Source organism: Chlorocebus sabaeus, chromosome 1, assembly GCF_047675955.1.
Source record: "Chlorocebus sabaeus isolate Y175 chromosome 1, mChlSab1.0.hap1, whole genome shotgun sequence".
In the NCBI taxonomy this organism is placed as follows: Eukaryota; Metazoa; Chordata; class Mammalia; order Primates; family Cercopithecidae; genus Chlorocebus; species Chlorocebus sabaeus.
In genome coordinates this window covers 16911682-16931682 of record NC_132904.1, presented here as the reverse complement: position 1 = coordinate 16931682, position 20001 = coordinate 16911682, and the positions used below count along the sequence as shown (strand labels likewise).

The 20001-nt window shown below is 37.8% G+C and overlaps 1 protein-coding gene across 1 annotated transcript; it reads left to right on the top strand.

The window, feature by feature from the left end:
• The first annotated feature begins 6709 nt into the window (after positions 1–6709).
• On the top strand, positions 6710–7740 carry LOC103235859 (olfactory receptor 4S1). The gene has a single exon (XM_007999001.3). The coding sequence runs from the start codon at positions 6811–6813 to the stop codon at positions 7738–7740; it is 930 nt and encodes a 309-aa protein (XP_007997192.2). The 5' UTR covers positions 6710–6810.
• Positions 7741–20001: the final 12261 nt, after the last annotated feature.

The following is a 20001-nucleotide window of genomic DNA, read 5'->3' as shown; positions in this document are numbered from 1 at the left end:
TGAAGTTTGTCATTCTGTGACTGGCCTATTTCACTTAATATAATGTCCTCCAGTTCCATTCATGTTGTTGCAAATGACTGGATCTAATTCTTTTTTATGGTTGGATAGTAGTTCATCGTGTATATATACCACATTGTCTTTATCCATTTATTTGTCGTGAACACTTAGGTTGACATTATCTTTATTCATTTATTTGTTTGTGGACACTTAGGTTGTTTCCAAATGGTGGCTGTTGTAAATAGTGCTGCAGTAAAAATGGGAGCACAGCTATCTGTTTTATATGCTGAGTTCCTTTCTTTTGAGTATATACCTTGGAGTGGGATTGATGGATCACACAGTAGCTCTATTTTTAGTTTTTTGAGGAGGCTCAAAACTGTTTTTCACAGTAGTTGTACTAATTTACGTTCCCACCAACAGTCTACAAGAGTTCCCTTTTCTCCATATCCTTGCCAGCATTTGTTATTGCCTGTCTTTTGTATATAAGCCATTTAAACTGGGGTAAGATAATATCTCATTGTACTAATTTACATTCCCACCAACAGTCTACAAGAGTTCCCTTTTCTCCATATCCTTGCCAGCATTTGTTATTGCCTGTCTTTTGGATATAAGCCATTTAAACTGGGGTAAGATAATATCTCATTGTACTAATTTACATTCCCACCAACAGTCTACAAGAGTTCCCTTTTCTCCATATCCTTGCCAGCATTTGTTATTGCCTGTCTTTTGGATATAAGCCATTTAAACTGGGGTAAGATAATATCTCATTGTAGTTTTGATTTGCATTTCTCTGATGATCAGTAATGTTGAGCACCTTTTCATATGTCTGTTTTCCATTTGCACGTCTGTTTTTGAGAAGTGTCTTTTGCCTATTTTAAAATCAGATTATTAATTTTTTTTCCTACAGAGTTGTTTGAGCTACTGATATATTGTGATTATTAATCCTTTGTCAGATAGAGAGTTTGCAAATATTTTCTCCCATTCTGTGGGTTGTCTCTAAACTTTGTTGATTGTTTTCTTCACTGTGCAGAAGCTTTTTAAACTTGACCTGATTTTATTTGTCCATTTTTGCTTTGGTTGCCTGTGCTTATGGGGTATTTCTCAAGAAATCTTTGCCCAGTCCAAAGTCCTGGAGAGTTTCCCCAATATTTCCTGTAGTAGTTTTTATAGTTTGAGGTCTTAGGTTTAGTTCTTTGATCTCTTTTGATTTGATTTTTGTATATGGTAAGAGATAGGAATCTAGTTTTATTCTTCTGCACATGAATATCCAGTTTTCCAAACACCATTTATTGAAGAGACTGTCCTTTCCCCATTGTATGTTCTTGGCACCATTGTAAAAAATGAGTTCACTCTAGATGTGTGGGTTTATTTCCTGGTTGTCTATTCTGATCCACTGGTCTATGCATTGGTTTTTTATGCCAGTACCATGCCATTTTGGTTACTATAGCTCTGTAATATAATTTGAAGTGAGGTTATGCGATTCCTCCAGTTTTGTTCCTCCAGTTTTTTGCCTAGTATAGCTTTGGCTATTCTCAGTCTTTTGTGATTCCATATAAATTTTAGCGTTGTTTTTTTCTATTTACGTGAAGTGCATCATTGGTATTTTGATAGAGATTGTATTGAATCTGTAGATTGTTTTGGGTAGTATGAACATTTTAACAATATTGATCTTCCAATCCATGAACATGGGATATATTTCTATGTTTTCTGTATCCTTTTAAATTTCTTCCATCAATGTTTTATAGTTTTAATTGTAGAGAACTTTCACTTCTTTGGTGATGTTAATTCCCAAGTATTTAATTTTATTTGTGGCTATTGTAAATGGGATTACTTTCTTGATTTCTTTTTCAGACTGTTTGCTGTTGGCATACTGATTTTTGTACGTTGATGTTGTATCCTGCAACTTTATTGAATTTGTTCATCATTTCTATTGGTTTTTTAATGGAGTCTTTAGTTTTTTCCAAATATAAGATCATATCTGCAAACAAGGATAATTTGACTCCTTCCTTTCCAATATGGATGCCCTTTATTTATTTGGTCTGATTGCTCTAGCTCAGACTTCCAGTACTATGTTGAATGACTGTGGTGAAAGTGGGCATCCTTATTGTATTGCAGATCATAGATGAAAGGCTTTCAGTTTTTCCCCATTCAGTACAATATTACATATGGGTCTGCCATATATGGCTTTTGTTATATTGAAGTATGTTCCTTCCATATCCAGTTTTTTTGTAGGTTTTTATGATGAAGAGATGTTGAGCTTTATCAAGTGCTTTTTCAGTATCAATTGAAATGATCAAATGATATTATTATAAATTATTTTAAATTTTTTGATTATTTTAAATTTTTTGATTAAGGGCAGAATGCAGGATATCATTAAATAATAATGGTAACAGCTTCTCTTTGTACTTCTGGTAGAATTTGGCTGTAAATCCATCTGGTCCTGGGCTTTTATTTTTGGTTGGTAGGCTATTAATTACTGCCTTAGTGTCAGAACTTGTTAATGGTCTCTTCAGGGATTCGAATTCTTCCTGGTTTAGTCTTGGGAGGGTGTATATGTCCAGGAATTTATGCATTTCTTCTAGATTTTCTAGTTTATTTGCACAGAGGTTTTTATAGTGTTCTCTGATGATACTTTGTATTTCTGTGGTGATATCCCCTTTATCATTTTTTATTATGTCTATTTGATTCTTCTATCTTCTCTTCTTTATTAGTCTAGCTAGCAGTCTATCTATTTTGTTAATTTTTTCAAAAAGCCAGCTTCTGGATTCCTTGATTATTTGAAGGGATTTTTGTGTCTCTATCTCCTTCAGTTCTGCTCTGATCTTAGTTATTTTTTGCCTTCTGCTAGCTTTTGAATTCTTTCCTCTTGCATCTCTAGTTCTTTTCAATGTGACGTTAAGGTGTTGATTTGAGATCTTTTCAGCTTTCTGATGTGGGCATTTAGTGCTGTAAATTTTCCTCTTAATACTGCTTTAGCTAAGTCTCAGAGATTCTGGCACATTGCCTTTTTGTTCTCATTGGTTTCAAAGAGCTTTCTTGATTTCTGCCTTAATTTCATTATTTACCCAGGAGTCATTTAGGAGCAGGTTGTTCAATTTCCATGTAATTGTGTGATTTTGAGTGAGTTTCTTAATCCTGAGTTCTAATTTGACTGCACTGTGTTCTGAGAGACTGTTTGTTATGATTTCAGTTCTTTTGCATTTGCTGAAGAGTGTTTTACTTCCAATTATGTGATTGGTTTTAGAATAAGTGCCATGTGGCACTGAGAAGAATGTGTATTCTGTTGATTTGGGGTGAAGAATTCTGAGTTTGAGTACTGAATATCATTGTTAATTTTCTGTCCTGTTGATCTGTTTAATATTGACAGTGGGGTGTTAAAGTCTCCCACTATTATCGTGTGGGAGTCTGAGTCTCTTTGTAGGTCTCTAAGAACTTGTCTTAGGAATCTGGGTACTCTTGTGTTGGGTGCATATATATTTAGGATAGTTCGCTCTTCTTGTTATATTGATCCCTTTACCATTATGTAATGCCCTTCTTTGTCTTTTTGATCTTTGTTTGTTTAAAGTCTATTTTATCAGAGACTAGGATTACAACGTTTGCTTTTTTTTTTTACTTTCCATTTGCTTGGCCAAATTTCCTCCATCCCTTTATTTTGAGCCTGTGTGTGGTTTTGCATGTGAGATGGGTCTCCTGAATACAGCACACTGATGGGTCTTGACTCTTTACCCAATTTGCCAGTCTGTGTCTTTTAATTGTGGCATTTAGCCTATTTACATTTAAGGTTAATATTGTTATGTGTGAATTTGGTCCTGTTATCATGATGCTAGCTGGTTATTTTGCACACTCGTTGGTGCAGTTTCTTCACAGTGTCATTGGTTTTTATACTTTGGTGTGTTTTTGCACTGCCTGGTACTTGTTTTTCCTCTCTATATTTACTGTTTCCTTCAGGAGCTCTTACAAGGCAGGCCTGGTGGTGATGAAATCCCTTAGCATTTGTTTGTTTGTAAATGTTTTTATTTTTCCTTTGCTTATGAAGCATAGTTTGCTTGAATATTAAATTCTGGGTTGAAAATTCTTTTCTTTAAGAATGTTGGATATTGGTCCCAACTCTTTTCTGGCTTGTGGGGTTTCTGCCAAGAGATCTGCTGTTAGTCTGATGGGCTTTCTTTTGTAGGTGACCTGACCTTTCTGGCTGCCCTTAACATTGTTTTCTTCATTTCAATCTTGGAGAATATGATGATTATGTTTTTTTGGGTTGATCTCACGGAGTATCTTCATGATGTTCTCTGTATTTCCTGAATTTAAATGTTGGCCTGTCTTGCTAGGTTGGGGAAGTTCTCCTGGATAATATCCTGAAGTGTGTTTTCCAACTTGATTCCATTCTCTCCATCACTTTCAGGTACACCAATTAATTGTATGCTCAGTCTATTAACATAGTCCTATATTTCTTGGAGGTTTTGTTTATTCCTTTTCATTATTTTTTCTCTAATCTTGTCTGCAAGCCTTATTTTGGCAAGGTCATCTTCAAACTCTGATATGCTTTCTTCCACTTGATCAATTGGGCTATTGATACTTGTATATACTTCACAAAGTTCTCATGCTGTGTTTTTCAGCTCCATCAGGTCATTTATGCTCCTCTCTAAACTGATTATTCCACTTAGCATCTTCTGTAACCTTTTATCAAGGTTCTTAGCTTCTTTGCATTGGGTTAGAACATGCCCCTTTAACTCACTGGAGTTTGTTATTACCCACCTTCTGAAGTGTCCTTCTGTCAATTTGTCCATCTTCTTTTCTGCCCATTTCTGCGCCTTTGCTGGAGAGGCATTGTAATCATTTGGAGGAGAAGAAACATTCTGGCTTTTGGAATTTTCAGCGTTTTTGCACTGGTTTTTCCTCATCTTCATGGACTTATCTACCTTTGATATTTGAGGCTGATGATCTTGGATGGGCTTTTTGTGGAGGAGTCTTTTTTGTTGATATTGTCATTGTTGTTGCTTTCTGTTTGTTAGTTTGTCTTCTAACAGTTAGGTCCCTTTTCTGCAAGTCTGCTGCAGTTTGGTGGAGGTCCACTCCAGACCCTGTTCACCTGGGTATCACCAGTGGAGACTGTGGAACTACAAAGATTGCTGCTTTCTCCTTCCTCTGGAGGTTTCATCCCAGAGAGGCAGCGACCTGATGCCAGTCAGAGGTCTTCTGCATGAGGTGTCTGTCAACCCCTGTTGGGAGATCTCTCCAAGTCAGTAGGCATGGGGGTCAGGGACCCACTTGAGGAGACAGTCCGTCCCTTAGCACAACTGGTGCACTGTGCTGGGAGAATCCCCTTTGTCAGGATCAGCCATTCTCTTCCGAGCCAATAGGCAGGAAAGATGAAGTCGGCTGAACCTGCAACCACAGCCATCCCTCACCCAGGTGCTCTGTCCCAGGGAGATGAGAGTTTTGTCTGTAAGCACTTGACTGGAGCTCCTGTATTTCCTGTAGAGATGCCCTGTCCAGTGATGAGGAATCTAAAGAAGCAGTCTGGCCACAGCCACTTTGCTATATTGTGGTGAATTCGATCCAGTCCAAACCTCCCGGTCTCCTTAGCACTGTCAGGGAGAAACTGCCCACTAAAGCCACAGTAATGGTGGCTGCCCGTCCCCCAACCAAACTTGATCATCCCAGGCCAACTCCAGACTGCTGTGCTTGCAGTAAGAATTTCAAACCGGTGGTCTTAGCTTGCTGGGCTCCATTGGAGTGGGACCTGCTGAGTGAGACTTCTTGGCTTCCTGGCGTCAGCCCCCTTTCCAGGGGAGTGGATGGTTGTCCTCTCTTACTGGAGTTCCATGTGCCACTGTTTTTCACTCCTGTAGCTCAGTGCCTACCCAAACAGCTGCCCAGTTTTGTGCTTGAAATCCAGGGCCCTGGTGGTGTAGGTTCACAAGGGAATCTCCTGATCTCTGGATTGCAAAAATCTGGGGAAAAGCATAGTACCCTGGTTAGGTAACACAGTCCCTCACCACTACTCTTGACTGGGGGAGGGAGGTCCCCTGCCTCTGTCCACCTCGTGGGTGAAATGATGCCCCACTCTGCTTCTGCTCACTCTCAGTGGGTTGCACCCACTGCCTAACCAGTCCCAGTGAGATGAACAGCATACTTCAGCTGGAAATGCAATCACCTGCCTTCTGTGATGGCCTTGATGGGAGCTGCAGACCAGAGCTGTTTCTATTTGGCCATCTTGGCCTCTCTCCTCATTTTAACATTTTGTATAGTTCTAGCTGAGTAGTGGCAAATTCTCTTAGCACTTGTTTGTCTGAAATAGACTATCTTTTCTACATTTATGAAGCTTAGCTTTGCTGGATACAAAATCCTTGGCTAACAATTATTTTGTTTTATGAGGCTGAAGATAGGACCCCAGTCCCTTCTGGCTTGCAAGGTTTCTACTGATTCTAATTGCCTCAGCCTTTCCTCTTTGTTCCTAACCATCTCCTGGCATCTCGAGTATGTAGATATCACTAGCTATCCTTTCTGTGTGGTTATTCTCCATGTTTTTGCTCCTCTGTATTGCTGCAGATTCTTTAATGGGCCCTTGAGCCCTCTCAGAGCTATTTTGGTTTGTGGATAGCGCTCTCTCTCTCTCTGTCTCTCTCTCTCTCTCTCTCTCTCTCTCTCTATATATATATATATAAATTTTGTTTATTTGGTGATGGGGATGAAGGCTAGTATCTTTCTTACTCCATAATCTTGGTCGTATCTCATAAAACTTTCTTATATCTCATAATCTATGTCTTTGCAGAGCCAGCCAGCCACTTTGTCGGTCATTGGGGCAGATAATCCATGGGTGCCAAGAACAACGTGACTGAGTTTGTTTTATTTGGCCTTTTTGAGAGCAGAGAGATGCAGCATACATGCTTTGTGGTATTCTTCCTCTTTCATGTGCTCACTGTCCTGGGGAACCTTCTGGTCATCATCACCATCAATGCTAGCAAGACCCTGAAGTCTCCCATGTATTTCTTCCTGAGTCACTTGTCTTTTGCTGACGTATGTTATCCATCTGCTACCATACCCAAGATGATTGCTGACACTTTTGTGGAGCATAAGATCATCTCCTTCAATGGCTGCATGACCCAGCTCTTTTCTGCCCACTTCTTTGGTGGCACTGAGATCTTCCTCCTTACAGCCATGGCTTATGACCGCTATGTGGCCATCTGTAGGCCCCTGCACTACACAGCCATCATGGATCGCCGGAAGTGTGGCCTGCTAGCGGGGGCCTCCTGGTTAGCTGGCTTCCTGCATTCCATCCTGCAGACCCTCCTCACGGTTCAGCTGCCTTTTTGTGGGCCCAATGAGATAGACAACTTCTTCTGTGATGTTCATCCCCTGCTCAAGTTGGCCTGTGCAGACACGTACATGGTGGGTCTCATTGTGGTGGCCAACAGTGGTATGATTTCTTTAGTCTCCTTCTTTATCCTTATCATTTCCTATGTTATCATCTTACTGAAGCTAAGAAACCAGTCATCTGAGGGCCGGCGTAAGGCTCTCTCCACGTGTGGCTCACACATAATCACTGTCCTTTTGGTTCTCATGCCCCCCATGTTCATGTACATTCGTCCCTCCACCACCCTGGCTGCTGACAAACTTATCATCCTCTTTAACATTGTGATGCCACCTTTGCTGAACCCTTTGATCTATACGCTAAGGAACAATGAGGTGAAAAATGCCATGAGGAAGCTGTTTAGCATCAAGAAGAGCTTAGGGGAGAAGTGACACTCCAGAGAATCTCAATCCAGCCAGGAAATTGGGAGACTTTCCATCTTGTAGCATCTAACACAGCCTTTGTATTTCCAGTCTGATGTTTGCAATGGCAATTATCCTCCTAGCTCTTGTTGTTATAATAACCCCACATATTCTTTCAATCCTTTATTCATTAAATATTTATTGAATGTTTACAGTGAGTGAGAATACAAATGAAAGTAAGATATAATCTTTCCCTCAAGGAGAGTACAGTCCAGAAGGTTCTTAGTGTGATATTTAAGAGCTCATTCAAGAAACTTGTGAGGGCCTGTGAATGAGGGAGTGTCTGGGAAGTCCAGATATCTCATTGATAAATGAATAAAATCACTACATAATTCATTTGTGTTGGCTAACACAGTGCTCAGTGAAATTCATTTTTCTTTTAAGAGTAAAGAGCCACTTTACTCTTATCCCTCCATACTCTCAGCAGGCTGATAAATAAGTAAATAAATAAATAAGTAAATAAATAATGTGGAGCGGTCAAGGGATTTACTCAAACTTATACTTTAACTCCAGAGCAGGGTGAGGACTAGAACACAGGTCCCTAAGTCAGCTTTCAGGGCTTTTCCCACCTCAGGACCTCTTGATAAAGTGTGACAAAATGGACACCAAGCAGCAATGACCAGGAACTTTTGAAGGACCAAGGAATGATGGTGATGATGACTTGGGATGATGAAGAGAAGAGCCAGGAAGAACAAATTGTCAGCACTTCTTTCAGGGGTGCTGATTCCTCTCTCCAGCCCAACAGCGGACTGCAGCCCTCTTTAACCCCTGTTGCTTTGCTCCATTTTGCCGCTAGAGGGAGCCAACTTTGTACAGGATGCAATTAGAAGAGCTGGATTGGGTATCTCTTAAACATTTATGGGTCATTTAACCTCATTGGGCCTCAATTTCCGTATTTACAGAAGGAGACATTGACAATACCAGCTTCAGAAGGCTGTGAGAGGACCTATAAGACTTTGTAAAGACCTACATCAAAGTCTGTTGTTCAATGGTGGCTGCTAGCTGTTTTTAAATAATATCTTCGATTCCCCTTTCTCTTCCTTTTCACCGCTCTATCCCTGCCTTTCCCTCAAAGCCCTTGTAACCAAACTATCACATTATTTCATTTATTCCAAAAGTGTTTATTGAACACTTAGCATTTGCTGGGTGATATTCCTGGGGCTAGAAATACAGCACAAAAGAAAGCAGGCAAAACTCCTTGTTCTCATGGAGTTTGTATTTTAATGTGTGATAAAAGCTGACCCTTACTGAATTCTTCCAATCCGCAGACACTCTTCTAAATGTTTTAATTGTATTAACTTCTTTAATCCTTTCAACAACTTAATGAATGAGGTATAATCACCAGGAATGTGATGAGGTTTGGGTGAGAGTGGTGGTAGTAAGGAGGACTCATTAGTACCATCTGATGCTGAACTAACATAAATGCAAATGTTGATCTTGATTATGGAAAAATAATAGCAATAAAATAGCGGTTGACACCTTGAAAGCATAATATTCTCAGAATTTTTCATGCACCAGCTTAATCTGTGTTGAATCAATAATCCCCTTATAAAACTCCTTGGAGCAATGTGGGAACATGAATGGTTATTCAGGTTTAAAGATAAGCGGAGATACAGACAGGCTAAACTATGTACGTAGGCCACACACAAAGACTACTGATGGCTAGTTTAATGCTCTTTCACTACTGCTTTCATACAGTATTTTAAAGTAGAGTGATAGTGGTATGTATGTCTTACACATGTATGCAGGCATGCATGTATGTATATATATTCATGTAGATGAAGACAGGTATATATGGCACAATCTCAGCTCACTGCAACCTCCACCTCCCAGTGTCAAGTAATTCTCATGCCTCAGCCTCCCTAGTAGCTGGGACTACAGGCACGTGCCACCAACATCCTGCTAATTTTTGTAGTTTTAGTAGAGATGGGGTTTCACCATGTTGGCCAGGCTGGTCCTGAACTCCTGACCTCAAGTGATCTGCCTGCCTCAGCCTCCCAAAATGCTGGTATTACAGGGGCAAGTCACCATGCCTGGCCTCTACTCTTTTCTTTGAGGAAATTGAAGCACTTACATCATGGATTTGTCAGATCAGAGGTGACTGGAAAGCAATTCCTCAGGAATCCCACTCTTTGCCTAGACTTCTGTTTACAGAAGATTGACAAACTCAGGGGCCATTTTAGGGTGTGGAATCATAGGTGTGCTTGATATGGCAGATGTTTCTTCCTGCTTCATGCTGGGGTGAGGGAAAAGGGAGAAATTGGGTTGGAGGAAGTAGATCATGTATTTCAGGGGAAAAAAGTCCTCTGAGTTTCAGCTACAAGTGAGAAGACTGGGTAAGTACTACAGGAGGAGCTGCCTAAGGTATGAGAACTTGGCGTTAAGAGAAGAGGCTGCTGTATGATACCGTGGAAATTACACTAGATGGAAAGTCAGGAAACAGGGTTCCAGTTGCGGGGCCATCCCCACCTCCATCCAAGTTCTCAGGGCTCCCATTTCCTGATGCATACAATTAAGGAGATTGTTTCGAATCTCTAAGGACCTTCAGCTCAGAGATCCTATGATTCTATTTTGTTCAGGAATATAGATTATGTGAAATCTGGGTCAATCTTATTTTCTCCTCATTTTATTCACATATTTCCTTAGAATTATTTTTAGGTGATTTTATAAAAAGAAAATATTGCATATAGTTCCCATAGATTTATGGACTTGACACAATTATCACAAGAGGGAAAAACATCAAATTAAGAAGATTTAATTGTATTTTTCACTACTCTTCCTCTCTAAGAGACAACTGCATTTTAATGTTCCTACTACAGGTATTCTGAAAGTTGCCAGTAGATGAAGCTCATTGACTGTTCATTCAGCCACTCTGTCAGTACATTTACCCTTCCGTACTGAGTTTTCCTGGAGGACTTCTTAGTTATAAATACAAACAAGATGTAATTGTTATTATAAATTTACTTATTCTGCTGTGGTTGGAGAGAGAGCAGAGAAAGGATGTGGTGGTAGGTATGGTATTGGGGAAGGGACTATGAACTCCTCCTCCTTGGAAGGTGAAAGTGTCCACAGTGAAGGCAGAAAAGGAAGGTAGGCTAGAGGTGAGAGGGTACCCCATGGCTGATTTCTTTCATAAAAGATTTAAAAATATTATTACTTAAAAATATTTGATACAAATAATACATGTATTATTTAATATATGTAATATGTAATAAATAATAAAATTATATATTAATGTGTTATAAAACATAATTATTCATAATTATTTAATGATCATCTATGAACTTATTATCAATTTAAGAACATTCCTAATAACTTGTGTCATATGTGTCTTCTCTATTCCACTTCTTTGCCTTCACAGTGATAACCAATATTCTCGTTTGGTTTACGACTTCCTTACTTTATGAAAATAGCTTTAACATATGTGTATATATGCCTAACCCATATATTGCTTACTTTTTCTTATTTCTAATTTTATAAAAATGGTGTTAAACATTTGTAGTCTTCTGATTTTCTATCTTCACTTAACATAATATTTCAAAAATATTTCAAAAACATAATATTTCATCCTTGTTGCATGTAATTGTATTTCATCATTTTTACTATTGCACAAGATTTCATTGGGTGAATAGGCCATAATTATTTTACTACTCTTTTTTAAATATACCTTGGCTGTTTCCATATTCAGCTGTATGAGGGCTGTTATGAGCATTCTTGTCTGTGTGGAAAAGTTTTCCTGGGGCATATACCTAGGGACTGAATTGCTATGTTGAAAGGTATGCAAATGTTCGACTTTTCCAAAAATATGCCAAATTGCTTTTGAAAGCAGTTGTACCTATATTCACTCCCTACAGCAATGTATAGGGGATTCTGATGAGGTACATTCTTGTCAACACATGGCACAGCCAAAACTTCGTAACATTTTTGCCAATCTTGATGGTACCCACTTCACTGTTGTTGCCTTGTTCTTTGTACCTGGTATATTTACTTATATGCATCTATTTTCTACTTTATCTATAGACAAAAGCATGGCATTATTTTATGTATTTTACAGTATTCTGACACCTATGTTGAATCCACTCATCTATACCCTGAGAAATGAAGAGGTAAAAAATGCCATGAGAAAGCTCTTTACATGGTAAGAAACTGCAGGTGGATAATGAGTGGTAAAGCAGGAAATAAAAAGAACTTTATTTTTGTAAGTGAAACAAACCCAGCCTTACTTTTTTCTATCTTGTGTAATTGTATTCCATCGTAAGCATTATTTCATCTTCACTGACTTTTTTTTTTTTTTTTTATATGGAGTCTCAAAAAAAAAAAAAATCATGCAGGCTGGAGTGCAGTGGCACAATCTCAGCTCACTGCAACCTCCACCTCCTGGGTTCAAGTGATTCTTGTGCTACAGCCTCCTGTGTAGCTGAGATTACAGGCACCCGTCACCATGTCCAGCTAATTTTTGTATTTTTAGTAGAGATGGAGTTTTCCCATGTTGGCCAGGCTGGTCTTGAACTCCTGGCCTCAAGTGATCTGCCCACCTCGGCCTTCCAAAGTGCTGGGATTACAGGCATGAGCCACCACGCCCAGCCTTCATTGACTTTTATTGTTTATTTAGTATTTTCACTTGAATTGCATAATTTCGTTATAAAACTACTATATGAAATATACATGGTATGAATGACTATTATTCCTATTTTAGAAACGAGGAAACTCTGTTTACTGATGTGGTTAGTCAATTAATCAAGGTTATCTAGTTTTGAAATGCCTAAACCAAAGTTTAAAATGAGTTATTTTTGATCCATCATCCAGATCTTTAAGTAGCAATCCATGTTGACATCATTTGAGTCTGTGTGATAATTAATTGAGTTGTAGAAACACCAGGCAAAATGTTACTTAACACTTAGCCATATATAGCAGGCTCTTCTGTATCCAGGCCTGGCTTCTGTTTCTTTTCCTCACTCTGTGTGACATCAGCAATATCGCTGATACACTATAGCAGAGAGGTTAGGAGTTTGGCTCTGGAGACAGAGCAATCTGAGTTTGAATCTTATTTTCTTTCGTTAATTTTTAAAAAGTTCCAAGGTACATGTGCAGGATGTGCAGGTTTGTTACATAGGTAAACGTGTGCCATGGTGGTTTACTGCACCTATCAACCCATCACCAAGGTATTAAGCCCAGTATGCATTAGCTCTTTTCTCTAATGCTCTCCCTCCCCACCTTCCCCTGACAGGCCCCAGTGAGTGTTGTTCCCCTCCCTGTGTCCGTGTGTTCTCATTGTTCAGCTCCCACTTATAAGTGAGAACACGTGGTGTTTGGTTTTCTGTTCCTGAGTTAGTTTGCTGAGGATAAGGGCTTCCAGCTCCATCCACGTTCCTGCAAAGGACATGATCTCGTTCCTTTTTATGGCTGCATAGTATTGAATCTTATTTTCTATACTTGCTAGTGGCATGACCTTGAGTAAAGTGATGAGATTTCTAGAAACCTCTGATGCCTGTCTTTAAAATAAAAGTAAAGATATTTTAGATTCCACGTATAAGTGAGGTCATGCAGTATTTGTCTATCTGTGTCTGACTTATTTCACTTAGCATAATGTCTTCCAGGTCCATGTACCTTGCCGCAAATGACAGAATTTCTTTCTTTTTCAAGGCATCACCTATATACCTCAATAAAGCTGGGGAAATAAAAGGTAATGATAATACACGTCTCAAAGTGTTATTGTGACAATTAGATTAGATAATCTCTCTAAAGTTCTTAATGCAGTTTCTGGCACGTGGTGAACTCCTAACATGCTTATTTGAAATTACCGTGTCTACCTCAACCCTTTCCTAACCTTCTATAAAGAAATTGCTTTCTTTTGTTTTTCTATCTCTTTTAGGCTTGAAATACATGCTGCCTTTAGAGTAATTTTTGTTGTTGTTGAGTAATACAACATGGCATTTCTTCTTATTTTACCTAAGCCTTCTCATTTCAAATTCTGGAATCTAAAATTCCGGAATCTTTCATTTCATCTTTTCCCTGGTTTTACAAACTCCACCATATCGCTTCCAAAGCTTCACCTTTTAAGATTGTAGGCTCCCATAATTTATATTAAACTTACCCTCTGTTGGACAAATAGTCTGTAATTCCTCATGTTACAACATATTCACTTTTTATACTAAGAAAAAACAACCTAGAAATTCATATGAAAAGAAATTTCTCTGTCATAGGAAGAAATATTCAAAATTAAACTCTGAGACGCCATCATCCTAAGTGAACTAGAGCAGGAACAGAAAACCAAAACCACACTTTCTCACTTATAAATGGGAGCTAAACACTGAATACACATGGCCACAAAGGAGAGAACAACAGACACCAAGAACTACTAGAGGGTAGAGGGTGGAAGGAGGGTGAGGATTGAAAAGCCACCTATTGGGTACTATGCCATGCTTATTACCTGGGTGATGAAATAATCTGTACACCAAACCCCTACAATACCTATTTAACAAACCTGCACATGTACCCCTGAATCTAAACTAAAAGTTAAAAAAGTCACAAAAAGCACAAAATTTGTCTCCAAGAAATTAGTTTCCACAACATTTGGGAGATTATCAGGAAATATTTCTTGTTTCATCCCCATAACTCTATGTCTAATAAAAAATGACAATTGCTCAATTTTTGGCAAAAGAAATATTGCCTTCTTTCACTTTGTCACATTTTGGGGAACTAATTAATAATAGTTAGCTATCATTGAGACCTTGAATTCTGCACCCATTCATTTCTGCTGTTAGATGATAAAAGTATTATTTAATTAACTAAGAAATATGAAATCACCATGAGGATCACTAAAAAATAGCGTGTCTTTTGGCCAGCTTGCTACTATTTTATCTCAAAAGACTTTTTAGAAAAGCACACTTATTTTAGTTGTAATTTAAAGTACCCTGATTTTTGGTACAGTTAAAATATCAAATAGCAAAAAGACTAATACTAGTGCACCCCTATTTTTATTGTCCAAATTATGATGAACGACATCCCCATTAACTTATAAATATTGCTTACTTTTGAAAAATTTCAACTTGCTAGATTAAACACATGGGTAAATATTCTGAATAGTTTTCTAGTAATTAAAAATTATTACTAATCTTGTTTACAAAGATAGTTGTATATTCATTTTAGAGACCATGTAAAATGTCTTTCCTTCATAATCCATATTTGTTTTAGCAAATTTAGAAAATAGGAAAATAAAGATGGTCAACATACATCTTCCAACACACTTTTTAGCCCATTACCTAGAGATAATCACTATCAACATTTTGGTAGATATTCTTCTAGTCCTCATCACCTTTTCTTCTTCTTTTCCTCCCATTCTTTCTCCTCTTCCTCCCTTTTCTATTTCCCTCTCCCTCTCTTTATATACACTATATCATATGATAGATATATGACATAAATATATGTGATATGTAATATATGGGATAATATTTTATTTCCATACTGATTTGTTTAATCTGATTTTCATATTTCAATATATGCCTGATATATATCTGCATAATGTAAATTTTTTCTGTGACAGTATGGATGACTGTTTAGTATTTATTATATAGCCTTACTAAATGTATTTAACTGAACCCCTATGAATGAATTTAGATTGGTTCTAGTTTTGGCTATTATAAAGAGTACTGCAACAAATATTCTTTCAGTCAAATATTTTTACACATCTAAGAGTGCATTTTTAGGGAGAAAAAAAAGCAAACCTAGTACAGTCGAGTAGAGCCGAGTCAGAGTTAGGAACAAAAGTAGAAAAGAACATTCCCGTGCTAGAGGAATAAGCTCATTCGTAAGTTAGAGGCATGAGAAGACACAGTAGGGCAGTCATCATTTAAGGGGTATTTCAGAATCAAGAGTAGAATCTTGGCATGTAAATGGATGCCTTCACAATGTGATGAATGCAACAACAGTGTATGAGCCAGGTATAGTCAGGAGACGAGTGAAGGGTTTTCAACACTGAGTGGATCAAGGAGTATTACATGCAAGAGGCTATATTTCACCGAATGTTGAAGTATGAGTAAAAGGAGTCGGATGAATCAACTAAAAATGTGAGGAATGAAAAGGGAAATTTACAGTCACAGAATCAGCGCGTGCTTTCAGGACACAGTGTATTTGGCCTCAATCCTGTAAGAAAATGTGAAGCCACCTGAAGATTTTAACATAAAATTAGTTCCTACTTTACATGACTATGAAAATAAATTCCAGATGAAAAAAATCCTAAACTCAAACATTTCTTTTTAAAAATTAATAGAAGATAGTGTTTGAGCATATATTTATGATCTAGGCCAGAGAAAGCTTTCTGAAATGAGAGAGAAAATTTGAATCAATAAATGTGGCAGTGTAATAAATAAATTGCTTTTGAATGATAAGAAGACACCATAAACAGAGTCAGAAGACCAGTCACTGCCTGGGAGAAGGTATTGGCAACATATGTAATAGCCAAAGAATCAGAATATAAAAAGCACTGCTACAGTATAAGAAGAAAAAGCTAAACAACCAATATATAAATAGGTAAAATGTGTAAACAAAAAATTTACTGTTTATACAAACATTTAAAATACTTTGGTGGCCATCAGGGAAATGCCAATTATAGTAACAATAAGAATCCATTTTCACATATTTCACATATTGGCAAAGACTAAAGCCCTTGACAATATCAAGTGTGGCCAGAGATGGGAAGTGGCAGCTCTGTCGTACACTGCTGGTGGCACAGTCAGCATGGAAAGCTCTTTGGTGGTATTTGTTAAAGTAAGTACTAACCATTTGATTCACTCACAGTTATCTATTTAGAGAACAACTAATTTAGATATTCTTATACCTAAGAATTTCATGAAGGTGTACATGGAAACATGTACAAGGATTTTCACCACAGAATTATTTGTAATAAAACATAGAAATAATCAACTAGGGGATTGCTTTGGCAACCATGGTGTATGGTGGATTACTGTACGGCAGTTATAAGAAATGAATTGTATTTTTATTTGTTAATAGAGATCAATCTGAAAAACAATGTTGAGTGCAAAGTAAGTTGAAAATGATGCATCTAGTATGATAACATTGATAGAAAATAAACCACTAAACGTCAATAATATTTTCTCTGTATGTGCATGTGTTAGTAGGTATTTGTGTGTGTGAAGGCAGAGAATAGTATTTTTTTGGTCATGAGAAGTAGGAGAGCAGAGGAGTCTTTTACTTCTACTTTTTATATCTTAATTTAACAAGCACAATATATCAGCACATGACTTTGTGTAATTAAAAATGGAAAGAAACCCCATAAAACAGATATGTTAGACTTAAAATAGTAGCTTATTGATTATAAGAAAACGGGACTTGTTTTTTTCTCTTCTTTGTATTTTTATGTATTTTTTAACCTAAAAATCAGACAATTTAGATTTTTCTTTAGATGAAGTCAAATAAAGATATTGTGCTGGTGCCCCTCTCCTGATCCCGTGAATTCCCTGTGCCCTTACTTACACCGACAATTATTCTGACTTATCCTCCTATTCAAGGCCAGTCTTTTCACTGATCCCCACGGCCCCCTCCCATCACATTACCTCCAAGACCTCTTCACTTCTCAATTATCGCTGTTTTGTCGTAACTTCGACTTAATCTACACTCTTGGTTAAGCCTCTGCCAACCTAAAAGGTGGAAACTACACTCTAGGGTTAAATTATTTATTTGTTCAGCTTACAAGTCATCATAGGCAAATAAACTTATCTGATGCTTCGTTTCCTCAACTATAAATGGACATTTGATTCCTTAGGCCATGCCCTTGTAAGAGGAAAGTGTGTACGAAGATGAGTGTGGGGCCGGTGATAGGAGCCTGATAAATAAGTTTCCTTCCTTGCTGGTGAGAAAAGGGTAACAGAAGAATAAAGGTTAGAAATAATGTAATCCTCTGAATTTTAAGTAGTGTGGAAAATATACTGGTTGAGTAAAAAGAGAAGACCTGTGTTTGAGATTTTTTTATTTTGCAACTGATTGTTACGTGGCCACTGGCAAGCAACTTTAAAAAATCATTTTTTTTTCACTTCTCTTGAACCTCTCTCCCTCAAGTGGAATTTTGTTTGAATGAACAACATCAAAATGAATGCATACTCATATAAAAATATTTGCTATTTTTTTTCTTTTGTTATGTATCAGAGGAAAGTAGCACTGTATAAGTTATGGGCTGTTCCTTCATGTACAAAGTGGTGCAGGTGGAGAAGAAGACAGTTAATTTCAAAGAAGTTTCCTGATATGTGTGAATCAAAACATTTTGGAGTTATGAATTACTGACAAGTCACTAGCTGGTTCTTTGCAGACACAACATTTTCAGCCTGATCTGTCTTTGAAAACTAGTTCACCTGCAAATTAGTTCAAAAAGTGATATACGCAATAAAATTTATTTACAAAAAGAAGGCCAAAGAGTTTCAAGAAGACAATTTCCATGTAAATATAAGACATTTAAGACAACTAACTTGTTTGTTTATATTAAGTGGAAGCAGAATAGAATTTGGCAAAGCATGAGGGGTTTGGGTTGGACAGGCTTAGACCAGAATTTTATCTAAGCCAAATTTTAGCTACTTAACCTTGAACATTATAATTAACCTTTCTGTCTCTTGGTTTCCTAATTTATGAAATGGGAATATCAAGGTTATCATGTTTATTGAGCAGCGGTGAGAATTATTAACAAATAACAGAAAGAATATAAAGTACTTTGCACATAATAAACACTCAAGTAAATTAAAAATAGCCATCATAATTATAAATACAATATCATTGTTTTGTTGGTACTGACAGTTTACTGTGAGTAGGGTCACAATTATGTTCAAATAATGAAATATTTTAGACAGAGGTAAATTCCGTGCTTTGAGGCTTAAACAGGTAAGCACAGAAATAACTTAAGGTCACAAATCGCTGCCTTCATGGTGTAGGTCAAAGGATACAAAATTTCAGTTAGATGGGAGGAATAAGTTCAAGACATCTATTGTACAGCATGGTGACTATAGTAGATAACGATATCTTGTATTCTTAAAAAAATGCTAAGAGGGTCGATTTTAAGTGTATTCACCACAAAAAGGATAACTATGTGAGGTAATGTATATGTTAATTCGCTTGATTTAACCATTCTGATGCAGGCAAACCCCAAAATTGGGGCTTTGACCAGCTGTGCGTCATGGGTGGGGTTGTGACTGGTGCTTGGAACACAAGCCCTGCTGATCGACCTCATTTTCCCCTCAGAAATTATACACTCCTCCTTAATTTTAAAGAGTTGCAGGAGGGTGGAAGGCCTTGCGCTTGCAGTTCAACTAACTCTGAATTGTTACCATAAGAACAACAGGTGTGGTTTATTACTGCACATACTTTTCCTTGTTATGCTACTTATCTGTGTGATTGTGAAACAACAGCTTTAAATCTTCTCGGGGTTCACAAGTGTAGGTGGTGGTCTTCTCTCACACCTGCAGGGACTCATGAGAAAATAAGTTTAATCCTACACAGGTGTACCCAGCTAGTGACTCCCTGAAGTTTCACAGCAGCACGGGGGTATTTAACAACACCTGATAGGGGCTTTTTATTTTGGTTGTAATAGATCCTTGGGGAAGCCTCCCTTCTTTCCAGGTTTTCAGTAAGACTAAGTCCCGGATTAAAGAGGGGACTTATTCTTTTCCTTTGTGGGAAAGGGAAATGCTTTATTTCCATATTCTTGAAAGGCCTTTCGAAACTGGCCTAAGTTGATCAGATGAGTGAGCGTTCTAGGTGTCTCCTCATCAAACAGGAAATCTGAAGTTAGAAAGGGCCTTCCATAGGTTATTTCAAATGGACTAAGTTTTAGGGTTCCTCTTGGAGCCCTCCTTATGCACAAGAGGGCTATGGATTGGAAAAAAACTCAGGCCTCCCAGGTGTCCCAACAGAGTTTTGCTAATGTCCTTTTAAAGACATGGTTGGCTCTTTCTACCTTACCAGAAGATTGAAGCCTCCGGGAGGAACGACGACGACAGGTAATGCCCAATGCCCAAGATGGAGGAAACCTGCGGGGTCACCTTACCTATGAAGGAGGGTCCATTAGCACTTTGCAAGCTTTTTGGTAATTCAAACCTTGGGATGAAATTCTTTAAGTAAGAATTTGGACCCTTCCAATACTTTTTCTGTCCTTGCGGGAAAAGTTTCTATCCACCTGGTGAAAATGGCTGTAAGTACTAGCGAATATTGCAGTACTCTGTAAGGCAGTCT

Excerpts from the sequence above, each read along its gene's own strand:
- LOC103235859 (XM_007999001.3), top strand. The coding sequence starts at position 6,811 with ATGGGTGCCAAGAACAACGTGACTGAGTTTGTTTTATTTGGCCTTTTT.